Below are 24,396 nucleotides of genomic sequence, written 5' to 3' on the forward strand. Positions count from 1 at the left end.
TCTATAGACCGACTATTGATTAATCAAAAGTCTTGATTATAGGTCAGTCTATAGTATATACTTTTGATCAGTTTATAGTCCTGTCTATGGGTCAATCTATAGTGTTGCCTAGAGGTCAGTGTGTATTCTTGTCTATAGATTAGTTGATGGCTTTGATTAAAAATCATTTAATAATCTATAGTCTTGACTTTAGATAAGTCTATAGATCATTCTACTTTACTGCAGATCAGTCTATATGCTTGACTATAGTCCAATTTATTGTTTTAAAAATATATTGTTCTTATGTAAAGACTATTGATCAGTCTATTGTTTTTAAAATATTTTGTTCTTAATTTAAGACTATAGATCAGTTTTTAATCTTGATTATAGATCAGTTTAACGTCTTTAATATAAATAATTCAAGTCTTTATTTAATAACATACAAAATACATTTACAGTCTTGACTATAGATCAGCCTATAGTTTGTCTATAGATCAGTTGGTAATCTTGACCATTGATCAGTGTTAAGTCCTGACTGCAGATTAGTCTATAGTCCCGACTATTGATTAATCAAAAGTCTTGACTATAGATCAGTTTATAGTATATTTTTTTGATCAGTCTATAGTCCTGTCTATCTCGACTTTTTATTCTCCTTTTGCAGTTCTTTAAATTCACTTCAAAACAGATTATTACTTTAAACGTGATTCTTCAATAGGAAAGGCGACTCAACTATTTTCTATACATGTTGACTCTTGAATTGTATATAGTTTATTTTTTTGTTTCTTTCAAATTACAACTTTTTGTTTTCATTAAATTTCTTGTAAAATTACACAATGCTGACAAATAAATTTTATTGCAGAAGTAAAGTTGTAGAAAAAAAAAAACTTTCCATACAACAAAATTTCTGTATTTTCTGAAAACTTAAATACAAGAAATTTGAACAAAGCTATTGCGTTCAGTACACTCACACACGAAATATAAGACATCTAAAAGTCATAGAAAATAAAAATATTTAAGCAATATGTATTGTATATTTTTAAATAACTTTTTCTTTTATTTTCTTTAACTGCAGCAGCCCTACAATTGTTTTGCAGCATCAGCTTCCGAACAGAAGAAAGAAATAAAATAAAATTTGAAGGAACTTTTTCTTTAGAAAAAGTTTGAGTTAATTTTTTCTTTTTATTTTATTTTTTTATAAGGGGGTTTATTGTTGTATAACGACAAGAAAACTAAAGATTAATTTGTCAACGTGCTAAGAGAGTTAATAAAATAGTATTAGAAATACTATATAGTGGAAAGTTTAAATACCCTACAGTAGCAATGAGGATATTTTTTCAAAGAAAACCCTATTTCAGGGGATTTGGATAGATTTTTGAGTTTTAAATTAAATTACTATAAAATCGTTTCATTCTTATTTAGTTTTGGACCTAAGATGTAAAAAAATTGTGAAAATAGTTTTTAATATTGCACTATAACTAAGTAATACATAAGTAAATATAGCGGTTAATATTCTCTTTTATAACTATTCCCTAAAATATCTATCAGAATCGAATATGCCAAAACAATTTCTAATTTTTCTTGGCAAATATTTTAAATTTCTTTAGAGCTTTCTTTAATTTCCTTTTGAGATCTTTCACACGGTTTTATGTGGAACCACTCTACTGCAACATATAAAAATTAAAGGAAGCAAAATGAAAATATGAAAACTTTTTCCAGTACTTGTTATATAAATACATACATAAAAATGTATATATAAAGACTATTTTACGATAAGAGAAAAAAAAAAAAAAAATAAATGCAGCAGCAGAACTAAAAACTTGACAAAGTTGCTGCTACTAAATAAAAGATAGCTACACAAAAAACAAAAACTATTCAGATGAAAAAAAGGCTGATCCATAAAAGTGTATAATATGTTGTTGTATTGATGAACATTACTTTTCCTGGGGCATTGAACTGGAACTGAACTAGAGCTGAACTAGAGCTGAACTAGTACTGAACTAGAACTGAACTAGAACTGAACTAGAACTGAACTAGAACTGAACTAGAACTGAACTAGAACTGAACTAGAACTGAACTAGAACTGAACTAGAACTGAAATAGAACTGAAATAGAACTGAATAGAACTGAACTAGAACTGAACTAGAACTGAACTAGAACTGAACTAGAACTGAACTAGAACTGAACTAGAAACTGAACTAGAACTGAACTAGAACTGAACTAGAACTGAACTAGAACTGAACTAGAACTGAACTAGAACTGAACTAGAACTGAACTAGAACTGAACTAGAACTGAACTAGAACTGAACTAGAACTGAACTAGAACTGAACTAGAACTGAACTAGAACTGAACTAGACTGAACTAGAACTGAACTAGAACTGAACTAGAACTGAACTAGAACTGAACTAGAAACTGAACTAGAACTGAACTAGAACTGAACTAGAACTGAACTAGAACTGAACTAGAACTGAACTAGAACTGAACTAGAACTGAACTAGAACTGAACTAGAACTGAACTAGAACTGAACTAGAACTGAACTAGAACTGAACTAGAACTGAACTAGAACTGAACTAGAACTGAACTAGAACTGACTAGAACTGAACTAGAACTGAACTAGAACTGAACTAGAACTGACTAGAACTGAACTAGAACTGAACTAGAACTGACTAGAACTGAACTAGAACTGAACTGAACTAGAACTGAACTAGAACTGAACTAGAACTGAACTAGAACTGAACTAGAACTGAACTAGAACTGAACTAGAACTGAACTAGAACTGAACTAGAACTGAACTAGAACTGAACTAGAACTGAACTAGAACTGAACTAGAACTGAACTAGAACTGAACTAGAACTGAACTAGAACTGAACTAGAACTGAACTAGAACTGAACTAGAACTGAACTAGAACTGAACTAGAACTGAACTAGAACTGAACTAGAACTGAACTAGAACTGAACTAGAACTGAACTAGAACTGAACTAGAACTGAACTAGAACTGAACTAGAACTGAACTAGAACTGAACTAGAACTGAACTAGAACTGAACTAGAACTGAACTAGAACTGAACTAGAAATGAACTAGAACTGAACTAGAACTGAACTAGAACTGAACTAAAACTGAACTAGAACTGAACTAGAACTGAACTAGAACTGAACTAGAACTGAACTAGAACTGAACTAGAACTGAACTAGAACTGAACTAGAACTGAACTAAAACTGAACTAGAACTGAACTAGAACTGAACTAGAACTGAACTAGAACTGAACTAGAACTGAACTAGAACTGAACTAGAACTGAACTAGAACTGAACTAGAACTGAACTAGAACTGAACTAGAACTGAACTAGAACTGAACTAGAACTGAACTAGAACTGAACTAGAACTGAACTAGAACTGAACTAGAACTGAACTAGAACTGAACTAGAACTGAACTAGAACTGAACTAGAACTGAACTAGAACTGAACTAGAACTGAACTAGAACTGAACTAGAACTGAACTAGAACTGAACTAGAACTGAACTAGAACTGAACTAGAACTGAACTAGAACTGAACTAGAACTGAACTAGAACTGAACTAGAACTGAACTAGAACTGAACTAGAACTGAACTAGAACTGAACTAGAACTGAACTAGAACTGAACTAGAACGGAACTAGAACTGAACTAGAACTGAACTAGAACTGAACTAGAACTGAACTAGAACTGAACTAGAACTGAACTAGAACTGAACTAGAACTGAACTAGAACTGAACTAGAACTGAACTAGAACTGAACTAGAACTGAACTAGAACTGAACTAGAACTGAACTAGAACTGAACTAGAACTGAACTAGAACTGAACTAGAACTGAACTAGAACTGAACTAGAACTGAACTAGAACTGAACTAGAACTGAACTAGAACTGAACTAGAACTGAACTAGAACTGAACTAGAACTGAACTAGAACTGAACTAGAACTGAACTAGAACTGAACTAGAACTGAACTAGAACTGAACTAGAACTGAACTAGAACTGAACTAGAACTGAACTAGAACTGAACTAGAACTGAACTAGAACTGAACTAGAACTGAACTAGAACTGAACTAGAACTGAACTAGAACTGAACTAGAACTGAACTAGAACTGAACTAGAACTGAACTAGAACTGAACTAGAACTGAACTAGAACTGAACTAGAACTGAACTAGAACTGAACTAGAACTGAACTAGAACTGACACTAGAACTGAACTAGAACTGAACTAGAACTGAACTAGAACTGAACTAGAACTGAACTAGAACTGAACTAGAACTGAACTAGGAACTAGAACTGACTAGACTAGAACTGAACTAGAACTGAACTAGAACTGAACTAAACTGAACTAGAACTGAACTAGAACTGACTAGAACTGAACTAGAACTGACTATAGAACTGAACTAGAACTGAACTAGAACTGAACTAGAACTGAACTAGAACTGAACTAGAACTGAACTAGAACTGAACTAGAACTGAACTAGAACTGAACTAGAACTGAACTAGAACTGAACAAGAATTGAACTAGAACTGGAAGTGGAACTACTTATAAACTCAATTTATGGAACACCCTAAATTAGCTTCTTACACAGACATACAAATATGTACACTTACTCTCGTATACATCCTCTTGTATCTACAAAAAAAATTCGTTTTCAAAAGAAAACATTTCAAGGTTAGATCAATAATTTAAACACTTACGTAGACTCTTCAAGTGCTTTTTTCTTGCTGTTGTTGTTCTGGTAGTATTTTTGTTTATTCTTTTTGTTGTTGGTGTATGTTTCATATTTGTATGATGTTGTTGTTTATTTTAGAACTTTTTTTTTTAATATATAAAACATATCTATTCTTAACGAAAATGGGTCATTAAACAATGTTAAAGACGAATAACAAACAAAGTAAACGAAAAAAAAATTAATAAAAATAAAAAATTAAATCTTTAACAATTCTTCAACTTTTTTAATAAAATATTATGAAAACTGTCAAGTCTACCATTTAACTTTGTATGAGTTGTGTGTAAAACGGAACGTATGAGTGATATTAAATGAAATATGTTGTATGTGGAGTAGATTAAATTAATATCAATCATATGTCAGATAAATGTTTTATATGAAAGTTTTATTATTGTTTTGTTGAGAAGTTTTTTTTTTTTTGTTTTATTTTTTTTTATATAAATTGTTGAAAATTAAATTAATAAATAACTGGTTATCTGGAGTATAGAGAGAGGAATAATTTGTTTTATACAAATGAATGAGGAAATACATATTTTTGTTATGATAAAAGTTTATTATTAAACTTTGCTGTGCGGAGAATAGTGGAAATGGAAATATATATATAACATAATGCGAGTAGGTCTTTCCTAAATAACTCGCATTTTATACCTTTATGTCTATAGTCCATTTAGGTACTTAAAATTACATACAAAATAAATGTGTTTGTAATTCAATAAAAATCCTCTAAATCCAATTAAACCCAAGTATTTGTTACTCTATATAACTTTAATCCTAAAACCATAAAAAATGAAATTGTTTAATAAAAAAACTAAAGTTTATACTTATTATTGTTGTTGAGTTTAGCGTAAAACATGTACGTTAGAAAAAAAATCCATTAAATAAAATAGTATTTCAAAAAATTGTATAACTATTACAACTGATAGTATTAAAAATAAAAGTAAATAAAACTTTAAATGGATTATGGGGGCGCAAAAAAAAATTTTGCTGTTATTATATATTTAAAAAAAATTAAATTAGTTTATATCAAAAATTTACAAAACTTTTTCATTTATTTAATGTTTAAAATTTTTCAAATATAAAGTTTAATAAAATGTAACAAGTCATTCCTAATATTTTTAATTGTTGTATTTTTTACGTACATTTTGTTCAATATGTATTCATTATTTATGCATTCTTATTCAATACTTTTTTTCAATTAGTGTTTTCTTTAAAAAAAGTTTATTTTATTTTCTCCAAAATTTTCTTTTATATTTTCCTCATTTTTTCAATTTGCTGTTTTATACCCACTATCAAAAGAGATGGCGGGTATATTGATTTTGTCATTCCATTTGTAACACATCGTAATATTGGTTATAGATCAATAAAAGTATATATATTCTGGTTCTAAAACGATCTAGCCATGTCCGTCCGTCCATCTGTCCGTCTGTCTCTTGAAATAGGGACCACACGGGAGGAGCTAGACACTTGAAATTTTGCATAAATATTCCCGATTTGGTTTGTTTGGTATTAAAAATAGGCAATATCGGTTCACTTTTTCGGATAGCTCCCATAAAAGTGGACCTCCAGCTTTAAACAGCTTTAACGGGCATAACTACTTTAAAAGTACGAGTATAGTGGTGAAATTCAACAAAAATAAGTTTTATATGACCCAAAATCTTTCTACTAAAGTTTTTGAGGATCGGTCCATAATTGACCCTACCCCCCATATAAGGTCCCCTTCTGAAAATGACTTTAACACACATTACTGGTCTTAAAATTCGAGTATAGCGATGAAATTCAGCATAAGTAAGTTTCTTACGAATCAAAACCTCTCTACCAATTTTTTTAAGGATCGGCCCATAAATGACCCTACACCTCATATAGGGTCCTTCTAAAAATGACTTTAACGCAAATTACTGGCTCAAAAATATAAATATAGTGACGAAATTCGACACGAATAAGTTTAATGCGAGTCAAAATCCCTCTAGTAAATTTAGTAAGGATCGGTCCACAATTGACTCTACCGCCTATACAAGGTCCCTTTCAGAAAATGACTTTAACGCTCATTACTGGCTAAAAAATACGAATATAGCAATAAAATTTTACACAATTATGTTCCTTGCGAGCCAAAATCTCTTTACCAACTTTTATGTGGATAGGTCCATAATTGAACTTACACCCCATATGAGGTCCCCTTTCAGGAAATGGCTTTAACGCTCATTACTGGTTTAAAAAAGCGAGTAAAACGATGAAATGCAACACACGTAAGTTTCTTACGAGCCAAAACCTCTGTACCAATTTTTTTTAGGATCGGCCCATAAATGACCCTACCCCCATATAAGGCCCCCCTCTGAAAATGACTATATCGCTCATTACTAGCATAAAAATATGAAATGAAGTGACAAAATTTGACACACATAAGTTTTATGGGAGCCAAAATCTCTCTACCAAATTTAGGGACGTTCGGTCCATAATTTATCCGTACAAGGTCCCCTTCAGAAAATTACATTAACGCTCATTACTGGTTAAAAAATACGAGTATAACGATAAAATTTGACCCATGTATGTAAGTTTCTCGCAAGCCAAAATCTCTCTAACAAATTGTATGTGGATTGGGTCCACAATTGACTCTACCCCCCCCTATAAGGTCCCCTTCAGAAAACTACTTAAACGATCATTACTGGCTTAAAGATACGAGTTATGAAATTCGCTAAATTAAGAGATTCGTCACAGCCGAATATAACACTCTTACTTGTTACTATTGATGTGAGAGTGAATGAATGAAAAAAATTTAATTCAATTACCGGAAAAAATATGTATGTAAAAAATATGTATGTTGGTAGTTTTCCATTTTATTTCATTTCCTGTGATTTTTCTTGTTATTGCACTTTCTTGTATTTACACTCTCTTACTGATACTAACATAGTTTTAATATATAACTTCATACTACTTTAATCAATCGAACTGAGAGCTTGTCTAACGTATATGAGTATTTTAAAAGTTAAATTATGAACTATGAACCACTTACTGACTCATTATACTACTCTTCTACTACTCAAACAATAAATACACATACTTTTGCTTTTACTTAACTATTTTCTTCTACCTATGACTTTTTCATTCAATATATTTTTTATGTTTATTTTCTTGTTATCCCTTTTCGTAGTTATTCTTGTATGAAAACAGGAAAAAAAAAGAACAGGAAAAATATGTAAAAAGAAATATTTATAGAAAAAAATCTTAGCAACAATAAGCATAAATTTAAATTGCAATCTTTTACAATAATGAAACAATATACCAGAACAAATAAAACAGATAGTGTGTAGATGTAAAAACAGGATTCTTGGCAAATGTATGAGAGCTAAAGATAATATATGGATTTTTTGTTTCCTGTGTGTACTTAAACACTGCAGTTGATTTGAATATTTAAGTAAAGAGCAAAAATTATAGTTGTCATAATTTCCAAAATAAATATAGAAAAAACTTTAGTTGTTAGAAAAAATTATAGTTGTCATAATTTCTAAAATAAATATAGAAAAAACTGTGTTACTATCTATAATATGTATAAGTCAAATGTAATGGCCAATATCTGAACATATTTTTTGTTAGACGTAAAATTAGAAACTTCCTTTATTATAACATTCCAACACGATAACTTTTCAAAAAGATTTTGAAAAATGTTTAAGTGAAAGCGTTTAGTGCCTCTGCTGTATTCAAAGATGTAATCAATTAACTGTAATAATTTACCTTATACAAAGGTAACTTACACTTCCCCGTATTCCATTCATTTTGTAGTTTAAAAGATGTAAACTTTATTTTAAATCAATACAAGTGGGTATCTTTTGCAGTTACAACTTTCACAGTACTTCATTTGAATTGTAAATTTACAATGTTAAAGGTAAATGAAGAATTTTTCTTTTCTACTATAGGTGGGAGTAGTTGGAACCTGTAACATTGTAGTGAGGAGAGTAACGAAGTAACCTAAATACGAACATAAATTACCACCTAACTAACTAACTAACTAACTAACTAACTAACTAACTAACTAACTAACTAACTAACTAACTAACTAACTAACTAACTAACTACTAACTAACTAACTAACTAACTAACTAACTAACTAACTAACTAACTAACTAACTAACTAACTAACTAACTAACTAACTAACTAACTAACTAACTAACTACTAACTAACTAACTAACTAACTAACTAACTAACTACTAACTAACTAACTAACTAACTAACTAACTAACTAACTAACTAACTAACTAACTAACTAACTAACTAACTAACTAACTAACTAACTACTAACTAACTAACTAACTAACTAACTAACTAACTAACTAACTAACTAACTAACTAACTAACTAACTAACTAACTAACTAACTAACTAACTAACTAACTAACTAACTACTAACTAACTAACTAACTAACTAACTAACTACTAACTAACTAACTAACTAACTAACTAACTAACTAACTAACTAACTAACTAACTAACTAACTAACTAACTAACTAACTAACTAACTAACTAACTAACTAACTAACTAACTAACTAACTAACTAACTAACTAACTAACTACTAACTAACTAACTAACTAACTAACTAACTAACTAACTAACTAACTAACTAACTACTACTAACTAACTAACTACTAACTAACTAACTAACTAACTAACTAACTAACTACTAACTACTAACTAACTAACTAACTAACTAACTAACTAACTACTAACTACTAACTAACTAACTAACAACTAACTACTAACTAACTAACTAACTAACTAACTAACTAACTAACTAACTAACTAACTAACAACTAACTAACTAACTAACTACTAACTAACTAACTAACTAACTACTAACTAACTAACTAACTACTAACTAACTAACTAACTAACTACTAACTAACTAACTAACTAACTACTAACTAACTAACTAACTAACTAACGAACTAACTACTAACTACGAACTACTACTAACTAACTAACTAACTAACTACTAACTAACTACTAACTAACTAACTAACTAACCTAACTAACTAACTAACTAACTAACTAATCTAACTAACTAACTAACTAACTAACTAACTAACTAACTAACTAACTAACTAACTAACTAACTAACGAACTAACTAACTAACGAACTAACTAAACTAACTAACTAACTAACAACTAACTAACTAACTAACTAACTAACTAACTAACTAACTACTAACTAACTAACTAACTAACTAACTAACTACACTAACTAACTAACTAACTAACTAACTAACTAACTAACAACTAACTAACTAACTAACTAACTAACTAACTAACTAACTAACTACTAACTAACCTAACTAACTAACTAACTAACTAACTAACTAACTAACTAACTAACTACTAACTAACTAACTACTAACAACTAACTAACTAACTAACTAACTAACAACTAAACTAACTAACTAACTAACTACTAACTAACAAACTAACTAATTAACTAACTAACTTTATCTTTTCATTTTCCATTTTAAAAGGAAACTTGTGAGAACTTGTTGGAGACATCTGTACGTATACGTATTGATTATTTATTGATATTACAAATATTAAGTATACGCCTAATTTGAAGTTTTTTTTTCTGCGATTTTGATCTGAAGATGAAGTTTTTTGAATTTTATACGTTCACAATTTTGTTCGTATTGCAATGTGATATTAGATTTATTCTGAATTTGATTATCAAATATCCGTATTAATATGAGCATCAGGTTGATCAGTTTATGGGTTGTGATCTTTCGAATTTGGAATAGTGATTAATTTAAGAGGGGTACTAAGATTTGTAGGCTCAATTATGGAACGATCCCATGATATTCAAATTAATTTTTTTTTTCATTGATGTAGGGTATTATAAAGTTTTTTTTCATTAATACTTTTTTTTACTTTTTTTTTAGTTATTATTTTAGTTTCCTGCTCTTTACTTTTTGGTTCAATATTCAAATTTATGCTTGCATTAATTTGACTTTTGTCTTTTGTTTGTTGGTTCTTTTGCTATTATTGCTGTATATGTATATGTGCATGTATGTATGTGTTTTAATAGTACTTACACTTGAGTGGGTTAACTATGAAATAAAAACGTTCAAAGATTTATGTTCATGCTATCATTGAATATTAAAAAAATTAAGATAAAATTGCTGTTTTTATGAAATATTCAAAAATCTATTTGTATTGTCAGAAATTTTGTATTTAATTTATGTAGTTGATATAAAAGCCATAAAAGTAGGAAGAGAGTATAGGTGTTATGTCCTTACAAAATTGGAACTGTAGTCTTTATTAAAAAAATAGACAAAGATACTACTGGGAACGGATTGAAGGCGTATGCTATTAACAAAAGGCTATCTCAGAGTGAGATTTTTTCTTATTTCCTTTAGTTAGTCATGATTAAGAGCTTTCTGAGGACCGTAATCTAGAAATTTTTTTTTTAAATTATATTTCTATATTTCGACTTAGAAATCACTTTATTTGACTGAAAACTCAGTTTTTCATTGAAAATTTAGTTATGAATTAAAGTTTCTTAATTTAATAAATTGTAATAATTAATTTTTTATTTCCTTTACAGATTACTTTATATAAAAATCAACTAGTTTATTGTTGTGCAAAAGGTAAGTGTCTAAATTAAATTCCATTACAATCCCCATAATTTATGACAGTTTGCCTTAAAATATGTTACATTTATTTGCCCATAATTAAATTGTTTGCATTTAATTAAAACTTAATAATATTTATGCATCCTTTTAGGCCATAATAACCTAAAAATTTTCCATAAAATAGAGAAAATCTTACAAAGAAGGAAAATACAAATCTTACTTTATTATTACACCTGTCCACTTAAAAACTGCCCATTGTCATTTTCGATGCTATTAAAAGACAAACAGCGAACAAAAAAAAAAAAACTTACACAAAAAATGGCAGTGGAAAATATAATAAAAAAATTAAGAAGAAAAAAAACTAAGAAAAGAATAAATGATTTATATAATTCATAAATCTAAATGTGCTGTTTACAATGTTGGCGAAAGCAGCTAAAGTGAAGGAAAAAAAAATGTTGGTCAAAAAGTCATTGAACGTCCAAAGCAGCACTGCACTGCCGCAAGTTGTATTTAGCTTCTTTATATTTCACTCATTTTAAAAACGTTGTTTATTAAAGAAAAACTACAAAAAAAGCAAAATGATTATGGCCCCTTTTGTTTATGAGTTTAATAAAGAGGGTTTTGTGAATTTTAATGCTGTTGCTGCTGCCGTAGTTGGATTTTTTTGTTCTGTTCAATTTTTATGGTTTCAGTCAGTGTAAAAGTCAGTTTTGTTTATGGGCTTTTCTACCGTTTTTTTTTGCAAAACGCCAGCTTTATTCCCCGTTTTTATATGTATAGAAACATAATTTAAAAAAATATATTTTTTTCACCATTTTTATGATTTATATTTAATCTTTTGTGTAGGACATATTTTGTTCTTTGTTTTTTTATTTAAATGCAAAAAAAAAAAAAAAATCATTTTTGTTTTTCAAACGAAAATAAATAATTTTATTACCTGAGGCCTTAGGTAACATCAAAAACAGTTTAAATCTAAATTGTGTGTGAGTTTATGAAAAGTGTGTAAATACCAGCAATAATTTTAAAATCTCAGCTTTAGAAAAGATATTTAGTTGTTTTTTTTTTATAAATGTTGTTAAAAATTTAAACTGTTGTTTAAATAAAATAAATTTATAAAGATTTTTATTTAATTTTCAGTGCCAAAAGGCAAATGTTTATATAAACAGATAGAGATTAAATGAGTATAAGTAATATTAGTAAAATTAATATTAATTATGCGTACTGTTGCACATTATTTTACAGAAAAGGAAATAAGTCTTTAATGCAAGTACGGAAAAATTCAGTACTCTAGTACTATTTTCAGTACTTTTTGATATCTATATATAGTCTAGTCTATAGTCCTAGTCTATAGTCTAGTCTATAGTCTAGTCTATAGTCTAGTCTATAGTCTAGTCTATAGTCTAGTCTATAGTCTAGTCTATAGTCTAGTCTATAGTCTAGTCTATAGTCTAGTCTATAGTCTAGTCTATAGTCTAGTCTATAGTCTAGTCTATAGTCTAGTCTATAGTCTAGTCTATAGTCTAGTCCATAGTCTAGTCTATAGTCTAGTCTATAGTCTAGTCTATAGTCTAGTCTATAGTCTAGTCTATAGTCTAGTCTATAGTCTAGTCCATAGTCTAGTCTATAGTCTAGTCATAGTCTAGTCTATAGTCTAGTCTATAGTCTAGTCTATAGTCTAGTCTATAGTCTAGTCTATAGTCTAGTCTATAGTCTAGTCTAGTCATCTAGTCTATAGTCAGTCTATAGTCTAGTCTATAGTCTAGTCTATAGTCTAGTCTATAGTCTAGTCTATAGTCTAGTCTATAGTCTAGTCTATAGTCTAGTCTATAGTCTAGTCTATAGTCTATCTATAGTCTAGTCTATAGTCTAGTCTATAGTCTAGTCTATAGTCTAGTCTATAGTCTAGTCTATATCTAGTCTATAGTCTAGTCTATAGTCTAGTCTATAGTCTAGTCTATAGTCTAGTCTATAGTCTAGTCTATAGTCTAGTCTATAGTCTAGTCTATAGTCTAGTCTATAGTCTAGTCTATAGTCTAGTCTATAGTCTAGTCTATAGTCTAGTCTATAGTCTAGTCTATAGTCTAGTCTATAGTCTAGTCTATAGTCTAGTCTATAGTCTAGTCTATAGTCTAGTCTATAGTCTAGTCTATAGTCTAGTCTATAGTCTAGTCTATAGTCTAGTCTATAGTCTAGTCTATAGTCTAGTCTATAGTCTAGTCTATAGTCTAGTCTATAGTCTAGTCTATAGTCTAGTCTATAGTCTAGTCTATAGTCTAGTCTATAGTCTAGTCTATAGTCTAGTCTATAGTCTATCTATAGTCTAGTCTATAGTCTAGTCTATAGTCTAGTCTATAGTCTAGTCTATAGTCTAGTCTATAGTCTAGTCTATAGTCTAGTCTATAGTCTAGTCTATAGTCTAGTCTATAGTCTAGTCTATAGTCTAGTCTATAGTCTAGTCTATAGTCTAGTCTATAGTCTAGTCTATAGTCTAGTCTATAGTCTAGTCTATAGTCTAGTCTATAGTCTAGTCTATAGTCTAGTCTCTAGTCTAGTCTATAGTCTAGTCTATAGTCTAGTCTATAGTCTAGTCTATAGTCTAGTCTATAGTCTAGTCTATAGTCTAGTCTATAGTCTAGTCTATAGTCTAGTCTATAGTCTAGTCTATAGTCTAGTCTATAGTCTAGTCTATAGTCTAGTCTATAGTCTAGTCTATAGTCTAGTCTATAGTCTAGTCTATAGTCTAGTCTATAGTCTATCTGTCTAGTCTATAGTCTAGTCTATAGTCTAGTCTATAGTTTAGTCTATAGTCTAGTCTATAGTCTAGTCTATCTAGTCTATAGTCTAGTCTATAGTCTAGTCTATAGTCTAGTCTATAGTCTAGTCTATAGTCTAGTCTATAGTCTAGTCTATAGTCTAGTCTATAGTCTAGTCTATAGTCTAGTCTATAGTCTAGTCTATAGTCTAGTCTATAGTCTAGTCTATAGTCTAGTCTATAGTCTAGGTCTATAGTCTAGTCTCTAGTCTAGTCTATAGTCTAGTCTCTAGTCTAGTTATAGTATAGTCTATAGTCTAGTTATAGTCTAGTCTAAGTCTAGTCTATAGTCTAGTCTATAGTCTAGCTATAAGTCTAGTCTCTAGTCTAGTCTATAGTCTAGTCTATAGTATAGTCTATGTCTAGTCTATAGTCTACGTCTATAGTCTAGTCTATAGTCTAGTCTATAGTCTAAGTCTTCTATAGTCTAGTCTATAGTCTAGTCTATAGTCTAGTCTATAGTCTAGTCTATAGTCTAGTCTATAGTCTAGTCTATAGCTAGTCTATAGTCTAGTCTATAGTCTAGTCTATCGTTCTAGTCTATAGTCTAGTCTATAGTCTAGTCTATAGTCTAGTCTATAGTCTAGTCTTATAGTCTAGTCTATAGTCTAGTCTATAGTCTAGTCTATAGTCTAGTCTATAGTCTAGTCTATAGTCTAGTCTATAGTCTAGTCTATAGTCTAGTCTATAGTCTAGTCTATAGTCTAGTCTATAGTCTAGTCTATAGTCTAGTCTATAGTCTAGTCTATAGTCAAGTCTATAGTCTAGTCTATAGTCTAGTCTATAGTCTAGTCTATAGTCTAGTCTATATTCTAGTCTATAGTCTCGTCTATAGTCTAGTCTATAGTCTAGTCTATAGTCTAGTCTATAGTCTAGTCTAGTATAGTCTCTAGTCTAGTCTATAGTCTAGTCTATAGTCTAGTCTATAGTCTAGTCTATAGTCTAGTCTATAGTCTAGTCTATAGTCTAGTCTATAGTCTAGTCTAGTATAGTCTATAGTCTAGTCTATAGTCTAGTATAGTCTAGTCTATAGTCTAGTCTATAGTCTAGTCTATAGTCTAGTATAGTCTAGTCTATAGTCTAGTCTATAGTCTAGTCTATAGTCTAGTCTATAGTCTAGTCTATAGTCTAGTCTATAGTCTAGTCTATAGTCTAGTCTATAGTCTAGTCTATAGTCTAGTCTATCGTCTAGTCTATAGTCTAGTCTATAGTCTAGTCTATAGTCAAGTCTATAGTCTAGTCTATAGTCTAGTCTATAGTCTAGTCTATAGTCTTGTCTATAGTCTTGTCTACAGTCTAGTCTATAGTCTAGTCTATAGTCTAGTCTATAGACTTGTCTATAGTCTAGTCTGTAGTAAGTCTATAGTCTTGTCTATAGTCTAGTCTATAGTCTTGTCTATAGTCTAGTCTATAGTCTAGTCTATAGTCTAGTCTATAGTCTAGTCTATAGTCTAGTCTAGTCTATAGTCTAGTCTATAGTCTAGTCTATAGTCTAGTCTATAGTCTAGTCTATAGTCTAGTCTGTATAGTCTATAGTCTAGTCTATAGTCTAGTCTATAGTCTAGTCTATAGTCTAGTCTATAGTCTAGTCTATAGTCTAGTCTATAGTCTAGTCTATAGTCTAGTCTATAGTCTAGTCTATAGTCTAGTCTATAGTCTAGTCTATAGTCTAGTCTATAGTCAAGTCTATAGTCTAGTCTATAGTCTAGTCTATAGTCTAGTCTATAGTCTAGTCTATATTCTAGTCTATAGTCTCGTCTATAGTCTAGTCTATAGTCTAGTCTATAGTCTAGTCTATAGTCTAGTCTATAGTCTAGTCTATAGTCTAGTCTATAGTCTAGTCTATAGTCTAGTCTATAGTCTAGTCTATAGTCTAGTCTATAGTCTAGTCTATAGTCTAGTCTATAGTCTAGTCTATAGTCTAGTCTATAGTCTAGTCTATAGTCTAGTCTATAGTCTAGTCTATAGTCTAGTCTATAGTCTAGTCTATAGTCTAGTCTATAGTCTAGTCTATAGTCTAGTCTATAGTCTAGTCTATAGTCTAGTATAGTCTAGTCTATAGTCTAGTCTATAGTCTATAGTCTAGTCTATAGTCTAGTCTATAGTCTAGTCTATAGTCTAGTCTATCGTCTAGTCTATAGTCTCGTCTATAGTCTAGTCTATCGTCTAGTCTATAGTCTAGTCATAGTCTAGTCTATAGTTCAGTCTATAGTCTGTCTATAGTCTTGTCTACAGTCTAGTCTCTAGTCTTAGTCTATAGTCTCGTCTACTAGTACTTAGTCTATAGTCTAGTCTTTGTAGTATAGACGTCTATAGTCTGTCTATAGTCTAGTCTATAGTCTTGTCTATAGTCTAGTCTATAGTCTTAGTCTATAGTCTAGTCTATAGTCTAGTCTATAGTCTAGTCTAGTCTATAGTCTAGTCTAGTCTATAGTCTAGTCTAGTATAGTCTAGTCTATAGTCTAGTCATAGGTCTAGTCTATAGTCTAGTCTATAGTCTAGTCTATAGTCTAGTCTATAGTCTAGTCTATAGTCTAGTCTATAGTCTAGTTCTATAGTCTAGTCTAGTAGTCTAGTCTAGTCTATAGTCTAGTCTATAGTCTAGTCTATAGTCTAGTCTATAGTCAAGTCTATAGTCTAGTCTATTGTCTAGACTAAGTCTAGTCTGTAATCTAGTCTATAGTCTGGTCTATAGTCTAGTCTATAGTCTAGTCTATAGGCTAGTACACAGTCTAGTCTACAGTCTAGTCTACAGTCTAGTCTATAGTCTAGTCTGTTGTTTATTCTGTAATTTAGTCAATAGTCTATAGTCTGGTCTATAAAACGTACTACTCGTAGTTCCTCGTACTTCTACAATTCACATACACAAGTAGAGGGGGTGCGTATGATTAACATCAATTTCTATCGAATTTATTTCATTCCTCATAAATTGTAACATTTTCAGAAATGTATTTGTTTCTTTTAATTAGTTTTTATATTATTTTATAACTGACCAATATTTTAAGATAATTATAAACATTTATGTAATATTGTTAGTTTAAACTGATCTTAATAAGTCTCTTAATTACTAGATTTATTTTGCCAATTCGTATTACTATTTTATTATAACAACATCTGTTTTTAGTTTATTTTTACCACATTTTAATATCTATGTTTATCTATGTTTATAATTTCATTTTAAGCAAATGTTGTCATGTTTATCTTTCCTAGAAATGTTTGTCAAATTCGTTTATATCATCCTCATTTATGTATTTCTACTGCCATACAAATGTAAATACATATGTTTGTAAACATATTAATAGCAATATGTTTGCATTTGTTTTAATTTCATTTAATTTCAGGTATTTTCTTTATTATGTGTACTTAATTCCTAGAATTTACAAAATTTCGAAAAGCCTCCATTAATTGCCGAAAATAACAAAGAAATTGTATGTTGAGTAGGTAAATGTATAAGATAATTACTTCTCAAGAATTTCACATTATAATACTTAGAGCAAGAATATTAATGTCTTAAATTGTTTAACCATAATTATGTTCATTGTAATTATCATAATTTCCATAACGAAAAAACAACAAATTCTCACAGTTTTGTTTTCCAGGTTGTAGATATAATTAAAATTGCTTTTATAATAATGAATAAATGAGAACCGAAATTAAGTTTCTTAACTTACCTGAAAAACCATCTGGACATGTACAATTGTAGTAGGCCACGCCATCTATACATGTACCACCATTTTGACAGGGTCCCGACCAGCATTCATCCCAATTCGTTTGACATTGTATACCAGTATAACCGTCAATACAATAACAGGAATAGGAGCTGGAAAGGAAAGATAGAATTTGAATTGTATTGATTCAGGAATATTTTATAATATATCAAAATTTTCGTATTTTAATTTTGCAAAAAATTAAAAAATTTGGGAAGAATTTTGAACTTAAATAAACGCTGACCTGACTAGACACGACTATAGTCGAGACTATTGACCAGTTTATAGTCGAGACTATCGACTAGTCTTGTGGAGACAATCGACTAATATGTAGTGGAGGCTATCGACTAGTATATAGTCTCGATTGTTGATCGTTCTATACTGGAAAACCGCGACTAGTCTATAGTCGAGACTAATCAACTAATCTATTCTCGGGAATATCGTCTAGTCTATAGTAGACTAGTCTATAGTCGAGATTATAGACTAAACTAGAGTCGAAACTATCGTTTAGTCTATAGACAACACTATCGACTAGTCTATAGACGACACTATCTTCTAGTCTATAGTCAAAACTATCAACTAGTTTATAGTCGAAACTATCTACTAGTCTATAGTCTTTACTATCAACTAGCCTATAGTCTTTACTATCAACTAGCCTACAGTCGAGACTATCAACTAGCCTATAGGCGACACTACCGACTAGTTTATGGGCAACAATATCGATTTGTCTATAGTCCACACTAACGGCTAGTCTATAGTCCACACTATCGACTAGTTATAGTCCACACTATCGTCTAGTCTATATAAACTAGTCTATAGCCGATACTATCGACTAGTCTATAGTCGACATTAACGACTAGTCTATAGCCGACACTTTCGACTAGACTATAGTCGACAATATCAACTAGTCTATTGTCGACAATATCAACTAGTCTTTAGTCGACAGTATTGACTAGTCTATAGTCGAAACTATCGACTGGTCTATAGTCGAAACTATCGACTAGTCTATAGTCGACACTATCGACTAGTCTATAGCCTACACTATCGACACTATCGACTAGTCTATAGCCGACACTATCGACTAGTCCATAGCCGACACTATCGACTAGTCTATACCCGACACTATCGACTAGTCTATAGTCGACACTATCGACTAATCTATAGGCAACACTATCGACTAGTCTATAGTCGACACTAACGACTAATCTATAGGCAACACTATCGACTAGTCTATAGCCGACACTTTCGACTAGTGACTAGTCGACAGTATCGACAAGTCTATAGTCGACACTATCGACTAGTCTATAGCCCATACTATCGACTGGTCTATAACCGACACTATCGGCTAGTCCATAGCCGACACTATCGACTAGACTATAGTCGACGCTATCGACTAGTCTACAGTCGACACAATCGTCTAGTCTATAGTCGACACTATCGACTAGACTATAGCCGATACTATCGACTAGTCTATAACCGACACTATCGGCTAGTCTATAGCCGACGCTATCGACTAGACTATAGTCGACGCTATCGACTAGTCTACAGTCGACACAATCGACTAGTCTATAGTCGACACTATCGACTAGTCTATAGCCGACACTATCGACTATTCTATAGTCGACACTATCGACTAATCTATAGGCAACACTATCGACTAGTCTACAGCCGACACTTTCGACTAGTGGCTAGTCGACAGTATCGACTAGTCTATAGCCGACACTATCGACTAGTCTATAGTCGAGACTATCGACTAGTCTATAGCTGACACTATCGACTAGTTTATAGCCGACACTATCGACTAGACCATAGTCTACACATTCGACTAGTCTATATTTGATATTATCGACTTGGCTATAGTCGACATTATCTCGACTAGTTGATACTAATATGGATAGGTCTATAAACTAAAAAGGTCTAAAAACTAAAATTTTGATATTGAAGCCCATTTCTTATTGAAAATCCTGATGGTGCCTGTTAAATTATGAATGCAGATTAATGTTTTAGCAAAATTCATTTTTATCTCTTTTATAACCATCGTTTTGGCCATTTTAATGTTATTTTAGTTTAATTTGATTACTCTTCTAGAAAAGCGCCTGAAGGCTTTGTAACATAACAACCATAAATTTTATTTATGAAACCAGTTCAATCGAAGGCTAACATTTATTTTTGTTTGTGTATGAATGGAAAATTTTTTCTTTTTGTTTTACAAAATACAAAAATTACAAAACTTTTTCCAATTGCATTGTAAAATATTCTCAATCTTGTATATAAAATTTTCATGCAATACCGAACTCATCAACTATGCTGCCAATCTTCTGGTATTAAAAATAGAAAAAAGTCTTGTTAAAGAAAACTAATAATAACAGGCTACAAAATACCCTAATTTGTATAAAAAACATGAATACATATTTGAATCTAGAAGAGCTATTTTAACAATCGTTTTAAAACAATAATTATATAAAATATATTTTTTGGTCAACATTATGTTTTAAATAATAGTAATATATTTGCTTAATTTAAAGATTATAGGGTATTAAATCTCTATGCAATGCTTACATAGTAGGCATTATAACAAAGTAAGCCTTTTAAAAGCCAACAAATCAAACTAAAGTTTTGTAATAAATTTTCTGCAAGAATTATGAAACAAACAACTGAAATGTATGCCAAGGAAGTATTTAATAAAAGGGTCGAAAACAATACAAAAGAACCTCCCCATAACTGCAATATGCTTTTTTCAATGATATGATAAATTTGCTCCACTATTCGTCATGAATTAGTAACTAAGTATCATGAGTACAGAGTTTACGATTTGCACTAGTTAAATGAAGTAATCAAGGATAGACAACCAAACATCATAACAGATATATAGTACACACACACATTGATGGTGAAAAGTGTTTTCTGTTTAACTTCTACTATAATAATCTATAAAAATCAAGAGCCTGTAATTGAGATAAATTGTATAAAAAACGAATCTTATTGTTTGCATGGTATTGAAATGAAGGTCATAAATAATATAGAAAACAAATATATTTAGCAAAACTGAAAAGTACTTGTAACTATTATAAACCAAACCATCGAGTTTACATACTATAGTGGTGCCTATAGTTAAAAATATAGTCAAATCCATCGAGGAGTTTAAAATATTTTGTATAGTCTAGTCTATAGTCCTAGTTTATAGTCTAGTCTCTATAATCTAGTCTCTATAGTCCTAGTCTATAGTCTAGTCTCTATAGTCTAGTCTCTATAATCTAGTCTATAGTCTAGTCTATAGTCTAGTCTATAGTCTAGTCTATAGTCTAGTCTATAGTCTAGTCTATAGTCTAGTCTATAGTCTAGTCTATAGTCTAGTCTATACGTCTATCGAGTCTAGTAGTCTAGTCTATAGTCTAGTCTATAGTCTAGTCTATAGTCTAGTCTATAGTCTAGTCTATAGTCTAGTCTATAGTCTAGTCTATAGTCTAGTCTATAGGCTAGTCTATAGTCTAGTCTATAGTCTAGTCTATAGTCTAGTCTATAGTAGTCTAGTCTATAGTCTAGTCTATAGTCTAGTCTATAGTCTAGTCTATAGTCTAGTCTAGTCTAGTCTATAGTCTAGTCTATAGTCTAGTCTATAGTCTAGTCTATAGTCTAGTCTATAGTCTAGTCTATAGTCCTAGTCTATAGTCTAGTCTATAGTCTAGTCTATAGTCTAGTCTATAGTCTAGTCTATAGTCTAGTCTATAGTCTAGTCTATAGTCTAGTCATAGTCTAGTCTTATAGTCCTAGTCTATAGTCTAGTCTATAGTCTAGTCTATAGTCTAGTCTATAGTCTAGTCTATAGTCTAGTCTATAGTCTAGTCTATAGTTCTAGTCTATAGTCTAGTCTATAGTCTAGTCCTATAGTCTAGTCTATAGTCTGTCTATAGTCTAGTCTATAGTCTAGTCTATAGTCTAGTCTAGTCTAGTCTATAGTCTAGTCTATTCTAGATCTATAGTCCCTAGTCTTAGTCTAGTCTAATATCTAGTCTATAGTCTAGTCTATAGTCTAGTCTATAGTCTAGTCTATAGTCTAGTCTATAGTCTAGTCTATAGTCTAGTCTATAGTCTAGTCTATAGTCTAGTCTATAGTAGTCTATAGTCTAGTCTATAGTCTAGTCTATAGTCTAGTCTATAGTCTAGTCTATAGTCTAGTCTTAGTCTATCTATAGTCTATAGTCTTCTATAGTCTAGTTATAGTCTAGTCTATAGTCTAGTCTATAGTCTAGTCTATAGTCTAGTCTATAGTCTAGTTATATAGTCTAGTCTATAGTCTAGTCTATAGTCTAGTCTATAGTCTTGTCTATAGTCTAGTCTATAGTCTAGTCTATAGTCTAGTCTATAGTCTAGTCTATAGTCTAGTCTATAGTCTAGTCTATAGTCTAGTCTATAGTCTAGTCTATAGTCTAGTCTATAGTCTAGTCTATAGTCTAGTCTATAGTCTAGTCTATAGTCTAGTCTATAGTCTAGTCTATAGTCTAGTCTATAGTCTAGTCTATAGTCTAGTCTATAGTCTAGTCTATAGTCTAGTCTATAGTCTAGTCTATAGTCTAGTCTATAGTCTAGTCTATAGTCTAGTCTATATCTAGTCTATAGTCTAGTCTATAGTCTAGTCTATAGTCTAGTCTATAGTCTAGTCTATAGTCTAGTCTATAGTCTAGTCTATAGTCTAGTCTATAGTCTAGTCTATAGTCTAGTCTATATATAGTCTAGTCTATAGTCTAGTCTATAGTCTAGTCTATAGTCTAGTCTATAGTCTAGTCTATAGTCTAGTCTATAGTCTAGTCTATAGTCTAGTCTATAGTCTAGTCTATAGTCGTCTATTGTCTAGTCTATAGTCTAGTCTGTAGTCTAGTCTATAGTCTAGTCTATAGTCTAGTCTATAGTCTAGTCTAGTCTAGTCTATAGTCTAGTCTATAGTCTAGTCTATAGTCTAGTCTATAGTCTAGTCTATAGTCTAGTCTATAGTCTAGTCTATAGTCTAGTCTATAGTCTAGTCTATAGTCTAGTCTATAGTGTAGTATATAGTCTAGTCTATAGTGTCGTCTATAGTCTAGTCTATAGTCTAGTCTATAGTCTAGTCTATAGTCTAGTCTATAGTCTAGTCTATAGTCTAGTCTATAGTCTAGTCTATAGTCTAGTCTATAGTCTAGTCTCTAGTCTAGTATAGCATAGTCTATAGTCTAGTCTATAGTCTAGTCTATAGTCTAGTCTATAGTCTAGTCTATAGTCTAGTCTATAGTCTAGTCTATAGTCTAGTCTATAGTCTATGTCTAGTCTATAGTCTAGTCTATAGTCTAGTCTATAGTCTAGTCTATAGTCTAGTCTATAGTCTGGTCTATAGTCTAGTCTATAGTCTAGTCTATAGTCTAGTCTATAGTCTAGTCTATAGTCTAGTCTATAGTCTAGTCTATAGTCTAGTCTATAGTTAGTCTATAGTCTAGTCTATAGTCTAGTCTATAGTCTAGTCTATAGTCTAGTCTATAGTCTAGTCTATAGTCTAGTCTATAGTCTAGTCTATAGTCTAGGCTATAGTCTAGTCTATAGTCTAGTCTATAGTCTAGTCTATAGTCTAGTCTATAGTCTAGTCTATAGTCTAGTCTATAGTCTAGTCTATAGTCTAGTCTATAGTCTAGTCTATAGTCTAGTCTATAGTCTAGTCTATAGTCTAGTCTATAGTCTAGTCTATAGTCTAGTCTATAGTCTAGTCTATAGTCTAGTCTATAGTCTAGTCTATAGTCTAGTCTATAGTCTAGTCTATAGTCTAGTCTATAGTCTAGTCTATAGTCTAGTCTATAGTCTAGTCTATAGTCTAGTCTATAGTCTAGTCTATAGTCTAGTCTATAGTCTAGTCTATAGTCTAGTCTATAGTCTAGTCTATAGTCTAGTCTATAGTCTAGTCTATAGTCTAGTCTATAGTCTAGTCTATAGTCTAGTCTATAGTCTAGTCTATAGTAGTCTATAGTCTAGTCTATAGTCTAGTCTAGTCAGTCTAGTCTATAGTCTAGTCTATAGTCTAGTCTATAGTCTAGTCTATAGTCTAGTCTAGTCTATAGTCTAGTCTAGTCTATAGTCTAGTCTAGTCCATAGTCTAGTCTATAGTCTAGTCTATAGTCTAGTCTATAGTCTAGTCTATAGTCTAGTCTATAGTCTAGTCTAGTCTAGTCTAGTCTATAGTCTAGTCTATAGTCTAGTCTATGGTCTAGTCTATAGTCTAGTCTATAGTCTAGTCTATAGTCTAGTCTATAGTCTAGTCTATAGTCTAGTCTATAGTCTAGTCTATAGTCTAGTCTATAGTCAAGTCTATAGCCTAGTCTATAGTCTAGTCTATAGTCTAGTCTATAGTCTAGTCTATAGTCTAGTCTATAGTCTAGTCTATAGTCTAGTCTATAGTCTAGTCTATAGTCTAGTCTATAGTCTAGTCTATAGTCTAGTCTATAGTCTAGTCTATAGTCTAGTCTATAGTCTAGTCTATAGTCTAGTCTATAGTCTAGTATAGTCTAGTCTATAGTCTAGTCTATAGTCTAGTCTAT

General features: G+C 30.9%; 1 protein-coding gene and 1 long non-coding RNA gene across 2 annotated transcripts in view; one reads left to right on the top strand and one right to left on the bottom strand.

The window, feature by feature from the left end:
• The window catches only part of LOC119608720, a 100,474-nt gene extending 89,126 nt beyond the window's left edge, over positions 1–11,348 (top strand). Inside the window, exon 4 of the long non-coding RNA XR_005231834.1 lies at positions 11,296–11,348. This is a non-coding gene — a long non-coding RNA (uncharacterized LOC119608720). The remainder of the gene's footprint in view (positions 1–11,295) is intronic.
• The window catches only part of LOC119608717 (protein eyes shut-like), a 47,748-nt gene that overhangs the window by 13,993 nt on the left and 9,359 nt on the right, over positions 1–24,396 (bottom strand). The window contains exon 3 of the mRNA XM_037963237.1: positions 17,807–17,955. Coding sequence (XP_037819165.1) covers positions 17,807–17,955 — 149 coding nt within the window. The remainder of the gene's footprint in view (positions 1–17,806; positions 17,956–24,396) is intronic.

Source organism: Lucilia sericata, unplaced genomic scaffold (assembly GCF_015586225.1).
Source record: "Lucilia sericata isolate MDLA Ls3-8-SP2 unplaced genomic scaffold, ASM1558622v1 Contig000875F_arrow, whole genome shotgun sequence".
NCBI lineage: Eukaryota > Metazoa > Arthropoda > Insecta > Diptera > Calliphoridae > Lucilia > Lucilia sericata.